We start from the raw sequence: 24,348 nt of genomic DNA on the forward strand, positions 1-24,348 counted from the left end.
GAACTCCTTATATGGGCAAAGATGGCAGCTTTTTGTAGGCGAACTTCAGAGGTCAATAGAGTTTAACAGGTGCGATAATTGAAAATCCCCATGTTATATTCCCATAGAAAAAATCTCAAGATACCGGATCTCCTTATTTGGGCAAAGATGGTGGCTTTTTTGTAATCACTAATACTCACCTGGAACTCATGTGATTCTAATTATCACTGAATTGAGAATGACTTTGACATGCCTTTATAAGCCTTCACAATGCCTCCTGGAATTTACCCTTTCTGTTATTTTTGGTGATTCAACATGGCAGTAATGGCAAAGATTGTTGTTTTGATTCTCATTGCTAGTTTCAGTAATGGTGAGTGTTTTAAGTGTCCTTTGGCAGCTGAATTATGTTTGTAAGATCCTGATTTAAACAACAATTTCTTCTGTTCTTTTGGGTAGTCTTTTGTTTCCCAAAGAGGGAAGCTGCCCATGAGGTTGATGTTTCAACAACACCGTCCCCCAACAATCAGACACAAACTGAAGCTGTGGGTGAGTATTTAATGTAATGGTATGGTGTAATGTCCTTACAAGTTGGTTGTGTTGAATGTTGAATGTCTAAACTTAAATGGAATCCCAAGATGGTGCAAGTGAAGATGTGGAAGCAGGCACTCCAGCACCTAATCTCCACAATCAGACCACTACTGCACAGCCTGATGTTACTGGTAAAGGCCTTCTTATGTACGAGACTCTACAAGTGTGATCTGTGTTACAATTTTTGAGACTTGTCTTCCTCTTATGTGGAAACCTAAAAGATGGACCAAGTGAAGATGATGTGGTAACTGCAACTCCAAATCCCCAAAACCAGACAACACCTGTTGCCCAGACTGAAAATGCTGGTAAGGACAATCAGGGCATTTATGGCTTTATTTGTTATGCTTTTGACCAATAGACCCCCACATACCTATTGTATACACATATTATGTGGAACAGAAACCCATGGGCCAAGTGAAGATGGTGTGGTAGCTACAACCCCACGTCCCCAAAACCAGACAACACCTGCTGCTCAGACTGAAAATGCTGGTAAGGACAATCAGGGCATTTATGGCTTTATTTGTTATGCTTTTGACCAATAGACCCCCACATACCTACTGTATACACATGTATTATGTGGAACAGAAACCGATGGGCCAAGTGAGGATGGTGTGGTAGCTACAACCCCACGTCCCCAAAACCAGACAACACCTGCTGCTCAGACTGAAAATGCTGGTAAGGACGATTGGTGCATTTGTGGTCATTTACATGGCCATAGAAAAAACACACGCGCGCGCGCGCACACACACACCCCTACATACACTAACACGCATGTATTATGTGGAACAGAAACCGATGGGCCAAGTGAAGATGGTGTGGTAGCTACAACCCCAAGTCCACAAAACCAGACTACATCATCTGCCACAGGTGGAGTAACTGGTAAGTTTTTTTATAAAGACCCTGTAGTCCAGTATATTAAATTGGGTTTCAATCATGAGAATTGCCATTATGCATCAGCTCAAAATATTGCTGAGGGAAGTCCACTGTCCACTTGCATTTCTTACATCAATGGGAAATGCATCCAGGCATGGCCAATACTCCAACTGAGCTTTGTGGCTTAACTCCTACATCTCTTTGTTCTAAGTATTTACTAAACCTGGCACAACTTAATTAGAAAATCAGTTAATTATCACCTGATACAGGTAGTAAGATTAGGCCTTTTTCACAGCTACCCTTTGACATGAGTGGGCAGGGCAAGCACCAGTGTTCCTAACTACGTTAATGAAGTCTGTTCAGTTTAAGCAAACATTCTGGCTTTGTGTGTTGACACCAGATGAACCAAGTGAAGATGCTGAGGTTGCCACCACGACCCAGAATGCCCAAAACCTGACCACTTTGGCCCACACTGTAGGAACTGGTAAGGCTTGCTGTGTGAAGTGCAGGATGTGTTTCCATGTCTTGTTTACAATCCTGTTGGTGGCGTCAAGCTGGTTTGCTGGCTGCAGTTTGGTTCTAACATCTGGTCCTTTTTTCCCCTTGTATGGAATCCCAAGAAGGCCCAAGTGAGGATGCTATTGTGTTAACCACTGTACTGCAAAATGGGACCACCCCTGCCCAAGACGTAGCCACCATTACTGGTAATTGTTTGGCTTTTTGTCATGTTTCCTGTTGTGTAAAAGTTTAAATGTAATCTAGAACTTCAATCTAAGTTGTCAGACCTAGTGGTCTGGAATAGTCAACTTTAGTCTGAAGATGACTGTGTAGGTGCATGAAGTGTACAGAGCTTTTGATTTGCCCTAGCTTGAAGCAATGGCTGACTGTATTGAGATTAAAAAGCTGCTTTTGTCCCTGCAGACTCCCATGATTCCTCCTGAAGTGGCAATCAGAATGCTAATTCTAAATGGAATTCTTGTCATCTTGGCTTTCTCCATCTCATTCAATAAATGCCAGATTTTATCCAACATTGTCTTGTCCTTGTTCCATGACTGGTCCAGTTTGGTGGTCAAGCTGACTAGAACTTTACTAACTCCTGTAGTATTAACTACATTAGTTATATTTTAGTGAACCTAGGATGACCACCTTTTTTGTTTCCATACGTTGATCTTAAGAGGCCATGTCAACCCATCCCATGACCACTCATTTATGTATAGTACCACCTATTGTCAAATTAAAAAGCAAAAATGAGCGAAAAAAAACTAATTGCAGGTATCTCTGGCTGACGTGTGGTCAAACCTGCATGAAATGGGGAAGATCTGTCTCCCTCTGAATGCAGGCCAAGTTTTGTGGAACTTTGTGGGCCATACAATAAATTTAATTTGTGTACATTTAGTGACTACACCAACTGGCCTGTAAATGGCTAGACACAGATTTCTGTGAACACCTCAAAACATAGGGCACAGGGGCCGTGTTAACCCATCCCAGAACCACTCAATGTATAGCGCCACCTAGTCAAAGGAAAAAGCAAAAATGAGGCATTATAATCACAGGCATCTTTGGTTGGCCGGTTCAAAACTGCACGGAATTTGTGTAGGATCATTATGGCCCAATCCCAATGTCTGGACTCGGGACTCGGACTTTGGTGCGCATTCGCGTGAAATTCGTAAGGGCTTAGGGCTGTCCCAATGTCGAATTTCAACAGGCGTGAGGCATCGGTGCAGACTTCACCTAAGGGAATTACCCACAGTTCAAAGTGTTGTGACGTTTACCGTGGATATCATAGGAAAATCCCCGAAATTACGAAGGTAAACAACATGACACACGTGCATGGCGCAAATGTCAGCAACGTCTTTGTTATTAAACATCAGTGGTGGACAGTAACGAAGTACATGTAATAAGTTACAATACTTAAGTAGCATATTGATGTATCTGTACTTTACTTAAGTATTTATATTTCGTGAGACTTTGTACTTTGACTTCACTACATTTTAAAGTGAAAATTCGTACTTTTACTCCGTTACGTTTATGAAAACCCTCTCGTTCCATTTTGGCAAAGCGAATCACGTGTCCAAACTGCGTCCTGCACGCACTTCAGTGCGGCCCGCCGAGCACGCATTACTTTATATAGATCTGGCCCGCCACGCACTTAGGCTATCATTGGCTTTTCGCTATTTTTTTTTCAGCAACCACGTTGTGGTTAACATTACTGTAAACTAACACTCTTCTTAGAGAACGTTTACATTTACAATGTCAATATCAATGTTACATAGAGATGAAAGCCTACTCTTTGAAATCTCTATTGCAGCAAATCTAATTTACGTGTTTGTTACTCATAACGTTACTCATAACGTAATTGGGAACGTGTGAGCGCGCTTGAAAGGGAGAGAGTGCATTGATAACTGATATCTCCGCTTTATAAACAAAACCAGACAACACCTGTTGCCCAAACTGAAAATGCTGGTAAGGACAATCGGGGCATTTATGGCTTTATTTGTTATGCTTTTGACCAATTGACCCACACATACCTACTGTATACACATATTATGTGGAACAGAAACCGATGGGCCAAGTGAAGATGGTGGGGTAGCTACAACCCCATGTACCCACAACCAGACAACACCTGCTGCTCAGACTGAAAATGCTGGTAAGGATGATTGGTGCATTTGTGGTCATGTACATGACCATGGAAAGAACACACACACACGCCTACACACACTTAACACATGTACTGTATTATGTTGAACAGAAACCGATGGGCCAAGTGAGGATGGTGTGGTAGCTACAACCCCAAGTCCCCAAAACCAGACAACACCTGCTGCTCAGACTGAAAATGCTGGTAAGGACGATTGGTGCATTTGTGGTCATGTACATGACCATAGAAAGAACACACACACACACACACACACACCCCTACACACACTTGGCACATGTACTGTATTATGTTGAACAGAAACCGATGGGCCAAGTGAGGATGGTGTGGTAGCTACAACCCCAAGTCCCCAAAACCAGACAACACCTGCTGCTCAGACTGAAAATGCTGGTAAGGACGATTGGTGCATTTGTGGTCATGTACATGACCATAGAAAGAACACACACACACACACACACACACCCCTACACACACTTGGCACATGTACTGTATTATGTTGAACAGAAACCGATGGGCCAAGTGAGGATGGTGTGGTAGCTACAACCCCAAGTCCCCAAAACCAGACAACACCTGCTGCTCAGACTGAAAATGCTGGTAAGGACGATTGGTGCATTTGTGGTCATGTACATGACCATGGAAAGAACACACACACACACACACACACACACACACACACTACATACACTAACACGCATGTATCATGTGGAACAGAAACCGATGGGCCAAGTGAGGATGGTGTGGTAGCTACAACCCCATGTACCCACAACCAGACAACACCTGCTGCTCAGACTGAAAATGCTGGTAAGGACGATTGGTGCATTTGTGATGTACATGACCATAGAAAGAACACACACACGAACACATGTACTGTATTATGTTGAACAGAAACCGATGGGCCAAGTGAGGATGGTGTGGTAGCTACAACCCCATGTACCCACAACCAGACAACACCTGCTGCTCAGACTGAAAATGCTGGTAAGGACGATTGGTGCATTTGTGGTCATGTACATGACCATGGAAAGCACACACTCCTACACACACTAACACGCATATATTATGTGGAACAGAAACCGATGGGCCAAGTGAGGATGGTGTGGTAGCTACAACCCCAAGTCTCCAAAACCAGACTACATCTGCCACAGCTGGAGTAACTGGTAAGGGATTTTTTTTCTCTTTTTTTTTTTTCTTAAAGACCCTGTAGTCCAGCATATTAAATTAGGTTTCAATCATGAATTGCCATTGTGCATCAGCTCACAATTTTGCTGAGGTAAGTCCACTGTCCACTTGCATTTCTAACATCCATGGGAAATGCATCTAGGCGTGGCCAATACTCCAACTGAGCTTTGTGGCTTAACTCCATCTCTTTGTTTTGTATTTACTAAACCTGGCACAACTTAATTCGAATATCAGTTAATTATCACCTGTTACAGGTAGTAGGAATAGGCCTTTCACAGCTACCCTTTGACATGAGTGAGCAGGGCACCAGCACCAGTCTTCCTAACTATGTTAATGAAGTCTGTTCAGTTTAAGCAAAAAAATCTGGCTTTGTGTGTTGACACTAGATGAACCAAGTGAAGATGCTGAGGTTGCCACCACAACCCAGAATGCCCAAAACCTGACCACTTTGGCCCACACTGTAGGAACTGGTGGCTTGCTGTGTGAAGTGCAGGATGTGTTACCATGTCTTGTTTACAATCCTGTTAGTGGCGTCAAGCTGGTTTGCTGGCTGCAGTTTGGTTCTAACATCTGGTCCTTTTTTTCCCTTGTGTGGAATCCCAAGAAGGCCCAAGTGAGGATGCTATGGTGTTAACCACTGTACTGCAAAATGTGACCACCCCTGCCCAAGACGTAGCCACCATTACTGGTAATTGTTTGGCTTTTTGTCATGTTTCCTGTTGTGTAAAAGTTTAAATGTAATCTAGAACTTCAATCTTAATCCGTTGTCAGACCTAGTGGTCTGGATTAGTCAACTTTAGTATGAAGATGACTCTGTGTAGTCGCATGAAGTGTACAGCGCTTTTGATTTGCCCTAGCTTGAAGCAATGGCTGACTGTTGAGATTAAAAAGCCACTTTTGTCCCTGCAGACTCCCATGATTCCTCCTGAAGTGGCAATCAGAATGCTAATTCTAAATGGAATTCTTGTCATCTTGGCTTTCTCCATCTTGAATTCAATAAATGCCAGATTTTATCCAACATTGTCTTGTCCTTGTTCCTTGACTCTGGTCCAGTTTGGTGGTCAAGCTGACTAGAAACCCTTTACTAACTCCTGTAGTATTAACTACTGTACATTAGTTATATTTTAGTTAAATGTGAACATATTTGATTTGTTCAGAGTTATGTCTAGATTCTAGCTAAAATGGAATTTGCAGATATTGACCTTGCTTAAGTTGGTCAGAGCACATGAATTCCAAGGGTCAAAACCAGCAAAGGTCTCAGCTGGAAAATGTACTGAATCTCAAGGAAATTTCCGTCAAGGATTCCCATGAGACAAAGACAAAACATGGTGCGCATGAAGCCCCACAAGCGTACTGGACACCCCTAAAGGAGGGTGGAGCAGAAACTGGTTCAGTGAATATCTTGAACTGTAGAACCTAGGAGGACCACCTTTTTTGTTTCCATACGTTGATCTTAAGAGGCCATGTCAACCCATCCCGTGACCACTCATTTATATATAGCACCACCTATTGTCTGATTTAAAACCACATACGAAAGGGGCCTGTATCCGATCTGAGGAGATCGGAATAAATGTGTTTTTTCTGTTTACACTGTCGTGGCACAGATCGGATGCGTGCCACATGAGAGCAAAAAATCGGATTTGGGTCACTTCAAACTGGCAGTCTAAACGCAGCCTAAGACGCTACTGGAAAGAAGGTACTATCAGAGAATGTCTAAGGGGAGAACGACCACTCGCTGAATACTTCCGCATGGTACTGCAACTAGAGGGCGATCGCGAGCAAGTGAAGAATGAATGGAGGTTAAGGGAGTTTCTCCTAAAATCCACTTTTCTCTGGATATAATTTTTTGTGTAGAAATCGGAATATTGCACGTGAAAGGGGGGTCAATGAAAATACACACGGCTGAGTATTAGATTTTTAAAGTCCCTTAATTGCTCTAAAAAGCCTTTCAAACGTGTCAATGACGTCATTCATTAGCAGGGTGCTAGTGTGTTATGGGCAACAACGACCAAGCCTGTGAGAAACCAAAGGGCCATAAGTAATTGTTCATTCAACTTTCGACTTATAATCCATATTGAGCTTGCAGAAACTAAAATCCAATCTTCGATTTTTAAATGACAATCAGGTGAAACAGACCAATTTAGCTGTCTAGCCCCATAGACCCCCATTGTTTGATCACTTGCTCGTGATCGCCCCTAGTGGAACTGCAACAGGAACTGCAGGTACAATGCAGGTACAATGGAGTTAAAGTGTAAGTTTGGCGGAAATTGAAAATAAAGCTATTTTCTGAATGAAAATACAGCAACTAAGCCGTGGAGGAAGTAATTTTCGCTCATCACGCAGTACAGAGCTAGCACGGGCAGGAGCGACAGCCCAAAATCGCAAACAGTGGGTGTGCATGGGGATTAGAGCCACACGCTTTCAAAATCGCATTTTTAAACCACTAACAGTGCTCAAAACAGCGCCAAACCTCATCAGTAGCTTGCTCTAGGTGTCTACACATAAAACGAAGCACCAATCAGTCTGTAAACTTTGGAATAGTCAGTATACACGTAGAATCAATTCGAGACCGCAACACCCCATCTGAAGCACAGAAATGTCTCGCGGGATCTCACACGAGAGGTCGTGGACTTTCCTTCGTGAGGAGCTGGAAGGGGTTAGTGTTCATAACAGTCTTCTTTTATAAACGTCTGGTTCATGAGCCAAGTTGTTGGTGCTTCGTTTTATGTGTAGACACCTAGAGCAAGCTTCTGACAAGGTTTGGCGCTGTTTTGAGCAATGTTAGTGATTTAAAAATGCGATTTTGACTACCCGTAGGAATAGGTCCCATGCTTCCGTGTGAGATGTCGCGAGACATTTCTGTGCTTCAGACGGAGTTGAAGTCTCGAATTGATTCTACGTGTATACTGACTATTCCAAAGTTTACAGACTGTTTGGTGCTTCGTTTTATGTGTAGACACCTAGAGCAAGTTACTGAGGTTTGGCGCCGTTTTGAGCAATGTTAGTGGTTTAAAAATGCGATTTTGAAAGCATGTGGCTCTAATCCCCATGCACACCCACTGTTTGCGATTTTGGGCTGTCGCTCCTGCCCGTGCTAGCTCTGTACTGCGTGATGAGCGAAAATTACTTCCTCCACGGCTTAGTTGATGTATTTTCATTCAGAAAATAGCTTTATTTTCAATTTCCGCCAAACTTACACTTTAATAGCAAGTGGATTCGCTCTCCATAAATGGGCTCTGGTACTATCCAGCGTGCACGCTTGACTTCTGGACACAGCCTGAGATCTCTGCTACCCCAGAGCTAACTTCTGCTTCTTCTTCTTCTTTATTTTGTTGGCAGATTACAACTCTTTGGTGCATACCGCCACCAACTGTACAGAAGTGTGCAAAGGGAATTGGCACTATCTTGGTAATCTGGTTTAAGAGGCAGAGCTAACTTACAATGCAACTTGCCATATGGCAGTTAGCTTCAATTAACACCTGGAACTCCTTATATGGGCAAAGATGGCAGCTTTTTGTAGGCGAACTTCAGAGGTCAATAGAGTTTAACAGGTGCGATAATTGAAAATCCCCATGTTATTTTCCCATAGAAAAAATCTCAAGATACCGGATCTCCTTATTTGGGCAAAGATGGTGGCTTTTTTGTAGGCGAACTTCAGAGGTCTATAGGCCAGACCCCAATAATCACTAATACTCACCTGGAACTCATGTGATTCTAATTATCACTGAATTGAGAATGACTTTGGCATGCCTTTATAAGCCTTCACAATGCCTCCTGGAATTTACCCTTTCTGTTATTTTTGGTGATTCAACATGGCAGTAATGGCAAAGATTGTTGTTTTGATTCTCATTGCTAGTTTCAGTAATGGTGAGTGTTTTAAGTGTCCTTTGGCAGCTGAATTATGTTTGTAAGATCCTGATTTAAACAACAATTTCTTCTGTTCTTTTGGGTAGTCTTTTGTTTCCCAAAGAGGGAAGCTGCCCATGAGGTTGATGTTTCAACAACACCGTCCCCCAACAATCAGACACAAACTGAAGCTGTGGGTGAGTATTTAATGTAATGGTATGGTGTAATGTCCTTACAAGTTGGTTGTGTTGAATGTTGAATGTCTAAACTTAAATGGAATCCCAAGATGGTGCAAGTGAAGATGTGGAAGCAGGCACTCCAGCACCTAATCTCCACAATCAGACCACTACTGCACAGCCTGATGTTACTGGTAAAGGCCTTCTTATGTACGAGACTCTACAAGTGTGATCTGTTGTGTTACAATTTTTGAGACTTGCCTTCCTCTTATGTGGAAACCTAAAAGATGGACCAAGTGAAGATGATGTGGTAACTGCAACTCCAAATCCCCAAAACCAGACAACACCTGTTGCCCAGACTGAAAATGCTGGTAAGGACAATCAGGGCATTTATGGCTTTATTTGTTATGCTTTTGACCAATAGACCCCCACATACCTATTGTATACACATATTATGTGGAACAGAAACCCATGGGCCAAGTGAAGATGGTGTGGTAGCTACAACCCCAAGTCCCCAAAACCAGACAACACCTGCTGCTCAGACTGAAAATGCTGATAGATAGATACTTTATTGATCCCCCAAGGGGAAATTAAGGACGATTTGTGGTCGTGTACATGACCATAGAAAGAATACACACACACACACACACACACACACACACACACACACACACACACACACACACACACACACACACGCACACTAACACATGTTCTGGTTTATGTGGAACAGAAACCGATGGGCCCAGTGAGGATGGTGTGGTAGCTACAACCCCAAGTCCCCAAAACCAGACAACACCTGCTGCTCAGACTGAAAATGCTGGTAAGGACGATTGGTGCATTTGTGGTCATGTACATGACCATAGAACACACACACTCCTACACACTAACACATGTATTATGTGGAACAGAAACTGATGGGCCAAGTGAAGATGGTGTGGTAGCTACAACCCCAAGTCCCCAAAACCAGACAACACCTGCTGCTCAGACTGAAAATGCTGGTAAGGACGATTGGCGCATTTGTGGTCATGTACATGACCATAGAACACACACACTCCTACACACTAACACATGTATTATGTGGAACAGAAACTGATGGGCCGAGTGAAGATGGTGTGGTAGCTACAACCCCAAGTCCCCAAAACCAGACTACATCATCTGCCACAGGTGGAGTAACTGGTAAGGGAATTTTATTTTATTTTATTTTTTTTTTTATAATAAAGACCCTGTAGTCCAGTATATGAAATTGGGTTTCAATCATGAGAATTGCCATCATGCATCAGCTCACAATATTGCTGAGGGAAGTCCACTGTCCACTTGCATTTCTTACATCAATGGGAAATGCATCCAGGCATGGCCAATACTCCAACTGAGCTTTGTGGCTTAACTCCTACATCTCTTTGTTCTAAGTATTTACTAAACCTGGCACAACTTAATTAGAAAATCAGTTAATTATCACCTGATACAGGTAGTAAGATTAGGCCTTTTTCACAGCTACCCTTTGACATGAGTGGGCAGGGCAAGCACCAGTGTTCCTAACTACGTTAATGAAGTCTGTTCAGTTTAAGCAAACATTCTGGCTTTGTGTGTTGACACCAGATGAACCAAGTGAAGATGCTGAGGTTGCCACCACGACCCAGAATGCCCAAAACCTGACCACTTTGGCCCACACTGTAGGAACTGGTAAGGCTTGCTGTGTGAAGTGCAGGATGTGTTTCCATGTCTTGTTTACAATCCTGTTGGTGGCGTCAAGCTGGTTTGCTGGCTGCAGTTTGGTTCTAACATCTGGTCCTTTTTTCCCCTTGTATGGAATCCCAAGAAGGCCCAAGTGAGGATGCTATTGTGTTAACCACTGTACTGCAAAATGGGACCACCCCTGCCCAAGACGTAGCCACCATTACTGGTAATTGTTTGGCTTTTTGTCATGTTTCCTGTTGTGTAAAAGTTTAAATGTAATCTAGAACTTCAATCTAAGTTGTCAGACCTAGTGGTCTGGAATAGTCAACTTGAGTCTGAAGATGACTGTGTAGGTGCATGAAGTGTACAGAGCTTTTGATTTGCCCTAGCTTGAAGCAATGGCTGACTGTATTGAGATTAAAAAGCTGCTTTTGTCCCTGCAGACTCCCATGATTCCTCCTGAAGTGGCAATCAGAATGCTAATTCTAAATGGAATTCTTGTCATCTTGGCTTTCTCCATCTCATTCAATAAATGCCAGATTTTATCCAACATTGTCTTGTCCTTGTTCCATGACTGGTCCAGTTTGGTGGTCAAGCTGACTAGAACTTTACTAACTCCTGTAGTATTAACTACATTAGTTATATTTTAGTGAACCTAGGATGACCACCTTTTTTGTTTCCATACGTTGATCTTAAGAGGCCATGTCAACCCATCCCATGACCACTCATTTATGTATAGTACCACCTATTGTCAAATTAAAAAGCAAAAATGAGCGAAAAAAAAACTAATTGCAGGTATCTCTGGCTGACGTGTGGTCAAACCTGCATGAAATGGGGAAGATCTGTCTCCCTCTGAATGCAGGCCAAGTTTTGTGGAACTTTGTGGGCCATACAATAAATGTAATTTGTGTACATTTAGTGACTACACCAACTGGCCTGTAAATGGCTAGACACAGATTTCTGTGAACACCTCAAAACATAGGGCATAGGGGCCGTGTTAACCCATCCCAGAACCACTCAATGTATAGCGCCACCTAGTCAAAGGAAAAAGCAAAAATGAGGCATTATAATCACAGGCATCTTTGGTTGGCCGGTTCAAAACTGCACGGAATTTGTGTAGGATCATTATGGCCCAATCCCAATGTCTGGACTCGGGACTCGGACTTTGGTGCGCATTCTCGTGAAATTCGTAAGGGCTTAGGGCTGTCCCAATGTCGACTTTCAACAGGCGTGAGGCATCGGTGCAGACTTCACCTAAGGGAATTACCCACAGTTCAAAGTGTTGTGACGTTTACCGTGGATATCATAGGAAAATCCCGAAATTACGAAGGTAAACAACATGACACACGTGCATGGCGCAAATGTCAGCAACGTCTTTGTTATTAAACATTGCCAAGGTACATGTGATCTTGTGAAGTGCTGTTCGAATCCCAAATACCTATCCGAGCAAACACACTATAATGTTTAGCATTGAGTATTGTTTAATGAAATTTTAATATAACATGGTCCAAAGATATAGCTGTAAGGTAGCTCCACAACTTGAAATAGGTGGCCAGTCTGGCGCATTGGGTCTTGTCTGGGGTTGCATAAAGTCACGTCACAGACAGTCAAAACCGGTCTGAGTGTTTGAGCCGTTAAGACTTAGACGTATCTGTCCAAATGCAATATGGATTTCATTAAAAAAAAAAATCAAGATACCAGATCTCCTTATTTGGGCAAAGAAAAGCTTTTTTTGTAGGCGAACTTCAGAGGTCTATAGAGTTCGCCAAGACATGTGACCAACTTCATCAAAACACAAAGAATTATGGGTATGTTTGGCTCGCCTGATGCCAGCGCATGTAAACTAGTGTTCTGGGTCTATGATCTGGCATGATAATAATGAAAACTAAGCGTGAAAAAAATGTGTGAAAAACAGAACATATTCTTGCGCTTCCTTACTGATGCTACCCCAGAGCTAACTTGCTATGCAACTTGCCATTAAGTAAGTTAGCCAGTTAGCTCTGGGGTAGCAAAAATGAAAGTGTGCCGACTTCACGTACCGGAGATCACAGTATGCACAAGAAGGCAGAGGACAAAAGTGTGTTCAGGAAAACGTCTTTATATAAGACTATATCGTCCCCGCGAGAGTTTAACAGGTGCGATAATTCAAAATCCCCATGTTATTTTCCCATAGGAAAAATCGCCAGATACCGAATCTCAAAGATGGCAGCTTTTTTGTAGGCGAACTTCAGAGGTCTGTTCGCCTACAAAAAGGATCCAAAGCTGCCATCTTTGTCCATATAAGGAGATCCGGGAGTTAATTGAAGCTAACTGCCTATGGCAAGTTGCATTGTAAGTTAGCTTTGGGGTAGCAAAGATCAAAGTGTGCCGTCTTCACCTGCCGAAGATCACAGTATCCACTAGAAGGCAGTGGACAAAACTGTGTAGTGAAAAACGTCTGCATTTCAAATGTCATCATCCCCGCGAGTGTTTAACAGGTGTGATTATTGAAAATCCCCATGTTATTTTCCCATAGAAAAAATCTAAAGATACCGGATCTCCTTATTTGGGCAAAGATGGTGGCTTTTTTGTAGGCGAACTTCAGAGGTCTATAGGCCAGACCCCAATAATCACTAATACTCACCTGGAACTCATGTGATTCTAATTATCACTGAATTGAGAATGACTTTGACATGCCTTTATAAGCCTTCACAATGCCTCCTGGAATTTACCCTTTCTGTTATTTTTGGTGATTCAACATGGCAGTAATGGCAAAGATTGTTGTTTTGATTCTCATTGCTAGTTTCAGTAATGGTGAGTGTTTTAAGTGTCCTTTGGCAGCTGAATTATGTTTGTAAGATCCTGATTTAAACAACAATTTCTTCTGTTCTTTTGGGTAGTCTTTTGTTTCCCAAAGAGGGAAGCTGCCCATGAGGTTGATGTTTCAACAACACCGTCCCCCAACAATCAGACACAAACTGAAGCTGTGGGTGAGTATTTAATGTAATGGTATGGTGTAATGTCCTTACAAGTTGGTTGTGTTGAATGTTGAATGTCTAAACTTAAATGGAATCCCAAGATGGTGCAAGTGAAGATGTGGAAGCAGGCACTCCAGCACCTAATCTCCACAATCAGACCACTACTGCACAGCCTGATGTTACTGGTAAAGGCCTTCTTATGTACGAGACTCTACAAGTGTGATCTGTTGTGTTACAATTTTTGAGACTTGTCTTCCTCTTATGTGGAAACCTAAAAGATGGACCAAGTGAAGATGATGTGGTAACTGCAACTCCAAATCCCCAAAACCAGACAACACCTGTTGCCCAAACTGAAAATGCTGGTAAGGACAATCGGGGCATTTATGGCTTTATTTGTTATGCTTTTGACCAATTGACCCACACATACCTACTGTATACACATATTATGTGGAACAGAAACCGATGGGCCAAGTGAGGATGGTGTGGTAGCTACAACCCCAAGTCCCCAAAACCAGACAACACCTGCTGCTCAGACTGAAAATGCTGGTAAGGACGATTGGTGCATTTGTGGTCATGTACATGACCATAGAAAGAACACACACACACACACACACACACCCCCCTACACACACTTGGCACATGTACTGTATTATGTTGAACAGAAACCGATGGGCCAAGTGAGGATGGTGTGGTAGCTACAACCCCAAGTCCCCAAAACCAGACAACACCTGCTGCTCAGACTGAAAATGCTGGTAAGGACGATTGGTGCATTTGTGGTCATGTACATGACCATGGAAAGAACACACACACACACACACACACACACACACACACACTACATACACTAACACGCATGTATCATGTGGAACAGAAACCGATGGGCCAAGTGAGGATGGTGTGGTAGCTACAACCCCATGTACCCACAACCAGACAACACCTGCTGCTCAGACTGAAAATGCTGGTAAGGACGATTGGTGCATTTGTGGTCATGTACATGACCATGGAAAGCACACACTCCTACACACACTAACACGCATATATTATGTGGAACAGAAACCGATGGGCCAAGTGAGGATGGTGTGGTAGCTACAACCCCAAGTCTCCAAAACCAGACTACATCTGCCACAGCTGGAGTAACTGGTAAGGGATTTTTTTTCTCTTTTTTTTTTTTCTTAAAGACCCTGTAGTCCAGCATATTAAATTGGGTTTCAATCATGAATTGCCATTGTGCATCAGCTCACAATTTTGCTGAGGTAAGTCCACTGTCCACTTGCATTTCTAACATCCATGGGAAATGCATCTAGGCGTGGCCAATACTCCAACTGAGCTTTGTGGCTTAACTCCATCTCTTTGTTTTGTATTTACTAAACCTGGCACAACTTAATTCGAATATCAGTTAATTATCACCTGTTACAGGTAGTAGGAATAGGCCTTTCACAGCTACCCTTTGACATGAGTGAGCAGGGCACCAGCACCAGTCTTCCTAACTATGTTAATGAAGTCTGTTCAGTTTAAGCAAAAAAATCTGGCTTTGTGTGTTGACACTAGATGAACCAAGTGAAGATGCTGAGGTTGCCACCACAACCCAGAATGCCCAAAACCTGACCACTTTGGCCCACACTGTAGGAACTGGTGGCTTGCTGTGTGAAGTGCAGGATGTGTTACCATGTCTTGTTTACAATCCTGTTAGTGGCGTCAAGCTGGTTTGCTGGCTGCAGTTTGGTTCTAACATCTGGTCCTTTTTTTCCCTTGTGTGGAATCCCAAGAAGGCCCAAGTGAGGATGCTATGGCGTTAACCACTGTACTGCAAAATGTGACCACCCCTGCCCAAGACGTAGCCACCATTACTGGTAATTGTTTGGCTTTTTGTCATGTTTCCTGTTGTGTAAAAGTTTAAATGTAATCTAGAACTTCAATCTTAATCCGTTGTCAGACCTAGTGGTCTGGATTAGTCAACTTTAGTATGAAGATGACTCTGTGTAGTCGCATGAAGTGTACAGCGCTTTTGATTTGCCCTAGCTTGAAGCAATGGCTGACTGTTGAGATTAAAAAGCCACTTTTGTCCCTGCAGACTCCCATGATTCCTCCTGAAGTGGCAATCAGAATGCTAATTCTAAATGGAATTCTTGTCATCTTGGCTTTCTCCATCTTGAATTCAATAAATGCCAGATTTTATCCAACATTGTCTTGTCCTTGTTCCTTGACTCTGGTCCAGTTTGGTGGTCAAGCTGACTAGAAACCCTTTACTAACTCCTGTAGTATTAACTACTGTACATTAGTTATATTTTAGTTAAATGTGAACATATTTGATTTGTTCAGAGTTATGTCTAGATTCTAGCTAAAATGGAATTTGCAGATATTGACCTTGCTTAAGTTGGTCAGAGCACATGAATTCCAAGGGTCAAAACCAGCAAAGGTCTCAGCTGGAAAATGTACTGAATCTCAAGGAAATTTCCGTCAAGGATTCCCATGAGACAAAGACAAAACATGGTGCGCATGAAGCCCCACAAGCGTACTGGACACCCCTAAAGGAGGGTGGAGCAGAAACTGGTTCAGTGAATATCTTGAACTGTAGAACCTAGGAGGACCACCTTTTTTGTTTCCATACGTTGATCTTAAGAGGCCATGTCAACCCATCCCATGACCACTCATTTATATATAGCACCACCTATTGTCTGATTTAAAACCACATACGAAAGGGGCCTGTATCCGATCTGAGGAGATCGGAATAAATGTGTTTTTTCTGTTTACACTGTCGTGGCACAGATCGGATGCGTGCCACATGAGAGCAAAAAATCGGATTTGGGTCACTTCAAACTGGCAGTCTAAACGCAGCCTAAGACGCTACTGGAAAGAAGGTACTATCAGAGAATGGCCCTTTCCGAAACGGATCCCTACTCACTTCGACTCGGTTAGCGAGTGAACTTCCTTTTCAAGTCCACTCGTGGGTGCGGAGAACACTCGCATTTGAAGGGTTAGGGGGTTAAAACAGCGCTACATTTCGGATGCGCTTGAAGGGAGAAGGAAGTTGACGTCATATTCGTTTTCATAGAAATTATGAAGCCAATATATATTAAATCGCCAATTAAGATGTTCTGGACACCCCTATGTATTAGGATATACATCCCTCTTCTCTCCTTTCATTACTATGCGTGAGGAGTTGCATTTTATGCTTTATTTAACATCAAATTATAAAAGTGCTGTAAATGCGACCTGCACATGTGTTCAAATATTACAGCCTACTTCTGTACGATCTTGCACATTTTACTGAGTATTAAACTGAACATGAGTTGTTACAATGTAGCTTAAATCATGCTTTTATCTGTAAATGCCGTCATACGGACCAAAAAACAACTGGCAGGGAGATTCACGAGCTGCACGAACACTTGAAAACGGTTGCACCTGCGTTTCAAGTCAGCATCGATGCTGACTTGCTCCTGGAGGCGTGGTAGCCCCTCTCCCTAGGCCAGGGCTATTCAATTAGTTTGTAATAGGGGCCAGTTCATGAAAAGTATCACAACTGAGGGGCCGGAGAAAAAACGCTTGAAATATGAGTAATTACGTACAAATGTAGATACAATAAACTACAACAGCACCAATATGGGTGTTCAAATGTTGCATTTTGTAAATGCATAATATCAGAGCCTGTCCCTTATTAGACATTCTCTGATAATATCGTTTTTTGGTGGTTATTTGTGTTTTGGGAATATTTCTGCCACAGGCCCAGACTACCACAGTGGTAGGCCAACATTGGGAAGGTGACACTGGATCTATATTGCTAATATGTTGCATTTTGTAAAAGCATAATTATTTTGTGGTTATTTTGTTGTATTTGTGTTTTGGGAATATTTCTGCCACAGGCCCAAACTACCACAGTGGTAGGCATTGGGAAGGTGACACTGGATCTGCATTGCTATGGCTAATATGAAATCTGTGATAACATTAACAACAATTGAATCTGAGCTTTGCGCAGTAACTGCTAGGTCCATACAATTTCCAATGGGCACAAACAGGTTTCAAACAGTGTTTAAATGAATTAAATGTGCGTAATCGGTCGCATATGTAACTCATCTCAACATACATTTAACGTTCCCACCATTTAAATTGGATGAACGTGTTCACAAATCAATGTTACTTACAGTGGACTTGACATCAAGGCGATGGATGTGTATTTCACATTGAAACTATTTGCGTGGTGCAACCCGTTAAAATGTTAGTAGCTTATAATACTCCAACGTGGCAATTTACGTTGAAACTAAGCTAAGATGGAACTTATGTTCAACTCGGTCAAAACGTTACGTGCAGTTGACTGAGGTGCAGTGGCTGCAGGACTTCAGAGCGAGTGAGAGCATGCAACAGAACTGATGCCACCAAAGTTTAACTTTTAAACCGACTCCTATTTGCTCCAATAGCTACATTACGAGTGGCGAATGTTTTCGCGAGGATGTGCTTGGACTGGAGAGGCACACTACCGGTGAGATTTCATGCACCAAAAATGCTTCATGCTTTGAGGAAAACAGCTTGGATTTGGCGCACGTCAACATGTTGGTGACGCTGCGTAAAAACGAAGCAAGGCACCTCTTTGTATAATATCCAGTAACAAAGTAGCCTACAACGGCAACGCACCACACAGAATATTATTTGTAGGCGCTACTCGCAGTGTAGCCTATCACTGCACCTCCATTATCGTGTTTTCCACCAGCTATTTACGTCTATACCGATCATAAGGATTTGCTCATATAACATCAGCCAACACTTCAAGGGCCACTACAAAGTATCTCGGGGGCCGGATCCGGCCCGCGGGCCGCTAATTGAAGAGCCCTGCCCTAGGCACTTCACTCGACTCAAAATTCGTTTCGGATGATACTTAATGTGGCGGACCCTCGCGTGAACGCGCAAACGAAGTGGAAGTGTGTAGTGTTAGGATTTAGGGGCTGGTTTCGGAAAGGGCCAGTGTCTAAGGGGAGAACGACCACTCGCTGAATACTTCCGCATGGTACTGCAACTAGAGGGCGATCGCGAGCAAGTGAAGAATGAATGGAGGTTAAGGGAGTTTCTCCTAAAATCCACTTTTCTCTGGATATAATTTTTTGTGTAGAAATCGGAATATTGCACGTGAAAGGGGGGTCAATGAAAATACACACGGCTGAGTATTAGATTTTTAAAGTCCCTTAATTGCTCTAAAAAGCCTTTCAAACGTGTCAATGACGTCATTCATTAGCAGGGTGCTAGTGTGTTATGGGCAACAACGACCAAGCCTGTGAGAAACCAAAGGGCCATAAGTAATTGTTCATTCAACTTTCGACTTATAATCCATATTGAGCTTGCAGAAACTAAAATCCAATCTTCGATTTTTAAATGACAATCAGGTGAAACAGACCAATTTAGCTGTCTAGCCCCATAGACCCCCATTGTTTGATCACTTGCTCGTGATCGCCCCTAGTGGAACTGCAACAGGAATTGCAGGTACAATGCAGGTACAATGGAGTTAAAGTGTAAGTTTGGCGGAAATTGAAAATAAAGCTATTTTCTGAATGAAAATACAGCAACTAAGCCGTGGAGGAAGTAATTTTCGCTCATCACGCAGTACAGAGCTAGCACGGGCAGGAGCGACAGCCCAAAATCGCAAACAGTGGGTGTGCATGGGGATTAGAGCCACACGCTTTCAAAATCGCATTTTTAAACCATTAACAGTGCTCAAAACAGCGCCAAACCTCATCAGTAGCTTGCTCTAGGTGTCTACACATAAAACGAAGCACCAATCAGTCTGTAAACTTTGGAATAGTCAGTATACACGTAGAATCAATTCGAGACCGCAACACCCCATCTGAAGCACAGAAATGTCTCGCGGGATCTCACACGAGAGGTCGTGGACTTTCCTTCGTGAGGAGCTGGAAGGGGTTAGTGTTCATAACAGTCTTCTTTTATAAACGTCTGGTTCATGAGCCAAGTTGTTGGTGCTTCGTTTTATGTGTAGACACCTAGAGCAAGCTTCTGACAAGGTTTGGCGCTGTTTTGAGCAATGTTAGTGATTTAAAAATGCGATTTTGACTACCCGTAGGAATAGGTCCCATGCTTCCGTGTGAGATGTCGCGAGACATTTCTGTGCTTCAGACGGAGTTGCGGTCTCGAATTGATTCTACGTGTATACTGACTATTCCAAAGTTTACAGACTGTTTGGTGCTTCGTTTTATGTGTAGACACCTAGAGCAAGTTACTGAGGTTTGGCGCCGTTTTGAGCAATGTTAGTGGTTTAAAAATGCGATTTTGAAAGCGTGTGGCTCTAATCCCCATGCACACCCACTGTTTGCGATTTTGGGCTGTCGCTCCTGCCCGTGCTAGCTCTGTACTGCGTGATGAGCGAAAATTACTTCCTCCACGGCTTAGTTGATGTATTTTCATTCAGAAAATAGCTTTATTTTCAATTTCCGCCAAACTTACACTTTAATAGCAAGTGGATTCGCTCTCCATAAATGGGCTCTGGTACTATCCAGCGTGCACGCTTGACTTCTGGACACAGCCTGAGATCTCTGCTACCCCAGAGCTAACTTCTGCTTCTTCTTCTTTATTTTATTGGCAGATTACAACTCTTTGGTGCATACCGCCACCAACTGTACAGAAGTGTGCAAAGGGAATTGGCACTATCTTGGTAATCTGGTTTAAGAGGCAGAGCTAACTTACAATGCAACTTGCCATATGGCAGTTAGCTTCAATTAACACCTGGAACTCCTTATATGGGCAAAGATGGCAGCTTTTTGTAGGCGAACTTCAGAGGTCAATAGAGTTTAACAGGTGCGATAATTGAAAATCCCCATGTTATTTTCCCATAGAAAAAATCTCAAGATACCGGATCTCCTTATTTGGGCAAAGATGGTGGCTTTTTTGTAGGCGAACTTCAGAGGTCTATAGGCCAGACCCCAATAATCACTAATACTCACCTGGAACTCATGTGATTCTAATTATCACTGAATTGAGAATGACTTTGACATGCCTTTATAAGCCTTCACAATGCCTCCTGGAATTTACCCTTTCTGTTATTTTTGGTGATTCAACATGGCAGTAATGGCAAAGATTGTTGTTTTGATTCTCATTGCTAGTTTCAGTAATGGTGAGTGTTTTAAGTGTCCTTTGGCACCTGAATTATGTTTGTAAGATCCTGATTTAAACAGCAATTTCTTCTGTTCTTTTGGGTAGTCTTTTGTTTCCCAAAGAGGGAAGCTGCCCATGAGGTTGATGTTTCAACAACACCGTCCCCCAACAATCAGACACAAACTGAAGCTGTGGGTGAGTATTTAATGTAATGGTATGGTGTAATGTCCTTACAAGTTGGTTGTGTTGAATGTTGAATGTCTAAACTTAAATGGAATCCCAAGATGGTGCAAGTGAAGATGTGGAAGCAGGCACTCCAGCACCTAATCTCCACAATCAGACCACTACTGCACAGCCTGATGTTACTGGTAAAGGCCTTCTTATGTACGAGACTCTACAAGTGTGATCTGTTGTGTTACAATTTTTGAGACTTGCCTTCCTCTTATGTGGAAACCTAAAAGATGGACCAAGTGAAGATCATGTGGTAACTGCAACTCCAAATCCCCAAAACCAGACAACACCTGTTGCCCAGACTGAAAATGCTGGTAAGGACAATCAGGGCATTTATGGCTTCATTTGTTATGCTTTTGACCAATAGACCCCCACATACCTATTGTATACACATATTATGTGGAACAGAAACCCATGGGCCAAGTGAAGATGGTGTGGTAGCTACAACCCCAAGTCCCCAAAACCAGACAACACCTGCTGCTCAGACTGAAAATGCTGATAGATAGATAGATACTTTATTGATCCCCCAAGGGGAAATTAAGGACGATTTGTGGTCGTGTACATGACCATAGAAAGAATACACACACACACACACACACACACACACACACACGCACATTAACACATGTACTGGTTTATGTGGAACAGAAACCGATGGGCCCAGTGAGGATGGTGTGGTAGCTACAACCCCAAGTCCCCAAAACCAGACAACACCTGCTGCTCAGACTGAAAATGCTGGTAAGGACGATTGGTGCATTTGTGGTCATGTACATGACCATAGAACACACACACTCCTACACACTAACACATGTATTATGTGGAACAGAAACTGATGGGCCAAGTGAAGATGGTGTGGTAGCTACAACCCCAAGTCCCCAAAACCAGACAACACCTGCTGCTCAGACTGAAAATGCTGGTAAGGACGATTGGCGCATTTGTGGTCATGTACATGACCATAGAACACACACACTCCTACACACTAACACATGTATTATGTGGAACAGAAACTGATGGGCCGAGTGAAGATGGTGTGGTAGCTACAACCCCAAGTCCCCAAAACCAGACTACATCATCTGCCACAGGTGGAGTAACTGGTAAGGGAATTTTATTTCTTTTTATTTTTTATTTTTTTTTTTATAATAAAGACCCTGTAGTCCAGTATATGAAATTGGATTTCAATCATGAGAATTGCCATCATGCATCAGCTCACAATATTGCTGAGGGAAGTCCACTGTCCACTTGCATTTCTTACATCAATGGGAAATGCATCCAGGCATGGCCAATACTCCAACTGAGCTTTGTGGCTTAACTCCTACATCTCTTTGTTCTAAGTATTTACTAAACCTGGCACAACTTAATTAGAAAATCAGTTAATTATCACCTGATACAGGTAGTAAGATTAGGCCTTTTTCACAGCTACCCTTTGACATGAGTGGGCAGGGCAAGCACCAGTGTTCCTAACTACGTTAATGAAGTCTGTTCAGTTTAAGCAAACATTCTGGCTTTGTGTGTTGACACCAGATGAACCAAGTGAAGATGCTGAGGTTGCCACCACGACCCAGAATGCCCAAAACCTGACCACTTTGGCCCACACTGTAGGAACTGGTAAGGCTTGCTGTGTGAAGTGCAGGATGTGTTTCCATGTCTTGTTTACAATCCTGTTGGTGGCGTCAAGCTGGTTTGCTGGCTGCAGTTTGGTTCTAACATCTGGTCCTTTTTTCCCCTTGTATGGAATCCCAAGAAGGCCCAAGTGAGGATGCTATTGTGTTAACCACTGTACTGCAAAATGGGACCACCCCTGCCCAAGACGTAGCCACCATTACTGGTAATTGTTTGGCTTTTTGTCATGTTTCCTGTTGTGTAAAAGTTTAAATGTAATCTAGAACTTCAATCCAAGTTGTCAGACCTAGTGGTCTGGAATAGTCAACTTGAGTCTGAAGATGACTGTGTAGGTGCATGAAGTGTACAGAGCTTTTGATTTGCCCTAGCTTGAAGCAATGGCTGACTGTATTGAGATTAAAAAGCTGCTTTTGTCCCTGCAGACTCCCATGATTCCTCCTGAAGTGGCAATCAGAATGCTAATTCTAAATGGAATTCTTGTCATCTTGGCTTTCTCCATCTCATTCAATAAATGCCAGATTTTATCCAACATTGTCTTGTCCTTGTTCCATGACTGGTCCAGTTTGGTGGTCAAGCTGACTAGAACTTTACTAACTCCTGTAGTATTAACTACATTAGTTATATTTTAGTGAACCTAGGATGACCACCTTTTTTGTTTCCATACGTTGATCTTAAGAGGCCATGTCAACCCATCCCATGACCACTCATTTATGTATAGTACCACCTATTGTCAAATTAAAAAGCAAAAATGACCGAAAAAAAACTAATTGCAGGTATCTCTGGCTGACGTGTGGTCAAACCTGCATGAAATGGGAAGATCTGTCTCCCTCTGAATGCAGGCCAAGTTTTGTGGAACTTTGTGGGCCATACAATAAATTTAATTTGTGTACATTTAGTGACTACACCAACTGGCCTGTAAATGGCTAGACACAGATTTCTGTGAACACCTCAAAACAGGGCATAGGGGCCGTGTTAACCCATCCCAGAACCACTCAATGTATAGCGCCACCTAGTCAAAGGAAAAAGCAAAAATGAGGCATTATAATCACAGGCATCTTTGGTTGGCCGGTTCAAAACTGCACGGAATTTGTGTAGGATCATTATGGCCCAATCCCAATGTCTGGACTCGGGACTCGGACTTTGGTGCGCATTCTCGTGAAATTCGTAAGGGCTTAGGGCTGTCCCAATGTCGAATTTCAACAGGCGTGAGGCATCGGTGCAGACTTCACCTAAGGGAATTACCCACAGTTCAAAGTGTTGTGACGTTTACCGTGGATATCATAGGAAAATCCCGAAATTACGAAGGTAAACATCATGACACACGTGCATGGCGCAAATGTCAGCAACGTCTTTGTTATTAAACATTGCCAAGGTACATGTGATCTTGTGAAGTGCTGTTCGAATCCCAAATACCTATCCGAGCAAACACACTATAATGTTTAGCATTGAGTATTGTTTAATGAAATTTTAATATAACATGGTC

General features: G+C 42.7%; 1 protein-coding gene and 2 long non-coding RNA genes across 6 annotated transcripts; all 3 read left to right on the top strand.

The window, feature by feature from the left end:
• Positions 1-210: 210 nt before the first annotated feature.
• On the top strand, positions 211-23,394 carry LOC134082462 (cell surface glycoprotein 1-like). 4 transcript variants are annotated; one of them, XM_062538196.1, is made up of 13 exons: positions 211-349; positions 436-525; positions 615-698; positions 789-872; positions 967-1,056; positions 10,025-10,114; positions 10,203-10,292; positions 21,894-21,983; positions 22,072-22,161; positions 22,250-22,339; positions 22,767-22,850; positions 22,987-23,070; positions 23,288-23,394. In XM_062538196.1, exons 1-13 carry the CDS (start codon positions 295-297, stop codon positions 23,305-23,307), a joined length of 1,041 nt encoding a protein of 346 aa, XP_062394180.1. In that variant the 5' UTR covers positions 211-294; the 3' UTR covers positions 23,308-23,394. The 4 variants fall into 4 exon arrangements, with proteins under 4 accessions (XP_062394180.1, XP_062394181.1, XP_062394184.1 ...); XM_062538197.1 differs by lacking the exons at positions 211-349; positions 436-525; positions 615-698; ... (6 more) ...; positions 22,987-23,070; positions 23,288-23,394 and adding exons at positions 9,024-9,136; positions 9,223-9,312; positions 9,402-9,485; ... (4 more) ...; positions 11,111-11,194; positions 11,412-11,518 and having other exon boundaries at positions 10,024-10,114; XM_062538200.1 differs by lacking the exons at positions 211-349; positions 436-525; positions 615-698; ... (6 more) ...; positions 22,987-23,070; positions 23,288-23,394 and adding exons at positions 9,024-9,136; positions 9,223-9,312; positions 9,402-9,485; ... (4 more) ...; positions 11,114-11,194; positions 11,412-11,518 and having other exon boundaries at positions 10,024-10,114.
• Positions 5,160-6,287, top strand: LOC134082230 (uncharacterized). The gene is made up of 3 exons (XR_009939611.1): positions 5,160-5,247; positions 5,874-5,957; positions 6,179-6,287. It is a non-coding gene; the product is annotated as an uncharacterized LOC134082230 (long non-coding RNA).
• LOC134082314 (uncharacterized) lies at positions 15,718-16,105 on the top strand. The gene is made up of 2 exons (XR_009939615.1): positions 15,718-15,775; positions 15,997-16,105. It is a non-coding gene; the product is annotated as an uncharacterized LOC134082314 (long non-coding RNA).
• Positions 23,395-24,348: the final 954 nt, after the last annotated feature.

This window comes from Sardina pilchardus, chromosome 6 (assembly GCF_963854185.1).
Source record: "Sardina pilchardus chromosome 6, fSarPil1.1, whole genome shotgun sequence".
Classification (NCBI taxonomy): domain Eukaryota; kingdom Metazoa; phylum Chordata; class Actinopteri; order Clupeiformes; family Clupeidae; genus Sardina; species Sardina pilchardus.

Excerpts from the sequence above, each read along its gene's own strand:
- LOC134082462 (XM_062538196.1), top strand. The coding sequence starts at position 295 with ATGGCAGTAATGGCAAAGATTGTTGTTTTGATTCTCATTGCTAGTTTC. Across the intron at positions 22,162-22,249 it reads TGCTCAGACTGAAAATGCTG|AAACTGATGGGCCGAGTGAA; the intron begins GTAAGGACGATT and ends TATGTGGAACAG. Across the intron at positions 22,340-22,766 it reads TGCCACAGGTGGAGTAACTG|ATGAACCAAGTGAAGATGCT; the intron begins GTAAGGGAATTT and ends TGTTGACACCAG.